Here is a 1,859-nt window from a genome sequence, read left to right as displayed (position 1 = left end):
TCTCTTTTCCCATTTTGTTATTCTTTTATTACCGGTAGCTTAGTTCTTGGTTCAATAAAGTCTGCAACACCCCCACCCCCTTCCCTTTGTCTCTATATCATGATATATACATATAGATATATGTACGAATTGTCTATGTCATAATGTATATAACTTACGCCTTTTCTCTACCCTACAAAGTTGTGATAGTCAGACCTCCAAGGCTTCACACAAGTACATCTTCAAGAGCTCTGATTCAACTTTGCAATAAGTCACCTCCCTTTTTGCCCCCCTTTTTTACAATTTTGCTTAAGGGGGTTCCATAAATATGAGAAAATCTTTTCATAATGACACAAGAAAAGCACAATAGATATTCTTCTTGATCTCTTTCTTTCTCATTTTCACTTTTGTACTTCTTGCCATGGAGATCAACCACATGAAGCTCACAACCTCCACTTGGGAACCAACCATGTCCACTATGGCTGACCATATCTTCCACGACCAACAACAGCAGCAGCAGCAGCAGCAACAACAACAACAACGTCAATTCCCTTTTGATCATCACCCCATTTGGCCTAGTTTTCCTCTACAAAACCCTCACCATAGTCACCACTTCCCCTCTTCCTCAAGCCAATTACAACAACAAGAAGTCCCGTTTGATCATGTTTTAAACAACCATGTTCAAACACTTATTGAGGATCATAATGATCAAGAACCCGATGAAGACGAAGACGAAGAAGAGGAGCTAGGAGCCATGAAAGAAATGATGTTCAAGATTGCAGCTATGCAGCCAGTTGATATTGATCCAGCCACCATTCGAAAACCTAAAAGGCGAAACGTCCGAATTAGCAACGATCCTCAAAGCGTTGCAGCCAGGCTCCGCCGCGAGAGAATAAGTGAAAAAATTAGGATCTTGCAAAGATTAGTCCCTGGTGGAACCAAAATGGACACTGCTTCCATGTTAGACGAAGCAATTCGCTATGTTAAGTTTCTAAAAAGGCAAATTCGCCAGTTACAATCGTCGAATCATCACCTCCCACCAACACAGGTATCAGTATCACCATGCCCTAATACTGAAAATTGGGCAAATATTGTCACACCAACAAAAGCGCTAATTCTTGGCTCTTCCAGCACTACTATGGCCACTACTACAACTTTTGTTGGTAATAATGCATCGGATCCTACGTATGAGGTAATTGGTAATTAGTGGGGGAAAAGGATTATTGGGAAGTGAAGTGATTATTATGGTCATTATTGTGTACTAAGCGGAATTTTTAAGAATAAAAATATTAATATTAGAGGAATTAATTATTTGTGTATAGTGGTCATGTGAATTGTGAACTAAAAAAATAGGTTTGTTAGGATTGTGTTGACAAAAGGGCATGATAATCATCACAACGGTTAGACTTGAGTTACGTACGTTCCATATAGTATAATAATTAATATATGGATATATACAATAAGGTTTTGTTTTTCTGATCATCCGAAAGTTCGTTTGGCTGAATTCTCTCCCGGGAATAAAACAGTGACGTGAGAAGCAATTGAATATGATTATACCCTTGGCCCCTCCACACCCCTCCAAGGCTCCAACACCACCTCCCCCCTCCCCCCACACCCAAACCCAAATATACACACAAACACACACTCTTCTTTGTGCTCGTGTGTGCCCTTTTGTACAATCAAGTCATGCATATTTATATTGAGTCTAACTTATATACGCACACTTTGATAGTGTAAAGAAGATTTACTCTATTATGGTCATTCAAAAGATATTTACAGATAGTTTGTGAAGATTCCAAATTTCATTTTTTACAGAGAGTTACCCTTATGTATCTTTTGAACCTAATAGTATAAATAAAGTATTTTGACACAATGTGTAT

At 38.6% G+C, this 1,859-nt stretch overlaps 1 protein-coding gene across 1 annotated transcript; it reads left to right on the top strand.

The window, feature by feature from the left end:
* The first annotated feature begins 222 nt into the window (after positions 1-222).
* Positions 223-1,455, top strand: LOC132615253 (transcription factor HEC3-like). Its single transcript, XM_060329820.1, has one exon. It carries the CDS (start codon positions 401-403, stop codon positions 1,184-1,186), a length of 786 nt encoding a protein of 261 aa, XP_060185803.1. The 5' UTR covers positions 223-400; the 3' UTR covers positions 1,187-1,455.
* Positions 1,456-1,859: the final 404 nt, after the last annotated feature.

Source organism: Lycium barbarum, chromosome 10 (genome assembly GCF_019175385.1).
Source record: "Lycium barbarum isolate Lr01 chromosome 10, ASM1917538v2, whole genome shotgun sequence".
Taxonomy (NCBI): Eukaryota; Viridiplantae; Streptophyta; class Magnoliopsida; order Solanales; family Solanaceae; genus Lycium; species Lycium barbarum.
This window is presented reverse-complemented; position numbering and strand designations above follow the sequence as displayed.

Excerpts from the sequence above, each read along its gene's own strand:
- LOC132615253 (XM_060329820.1), top strand. The coding sequence starts at position 401 with ATGGAGATCAACCACATGAAGCTCACAACCTCCACTTGGGAACCAACC.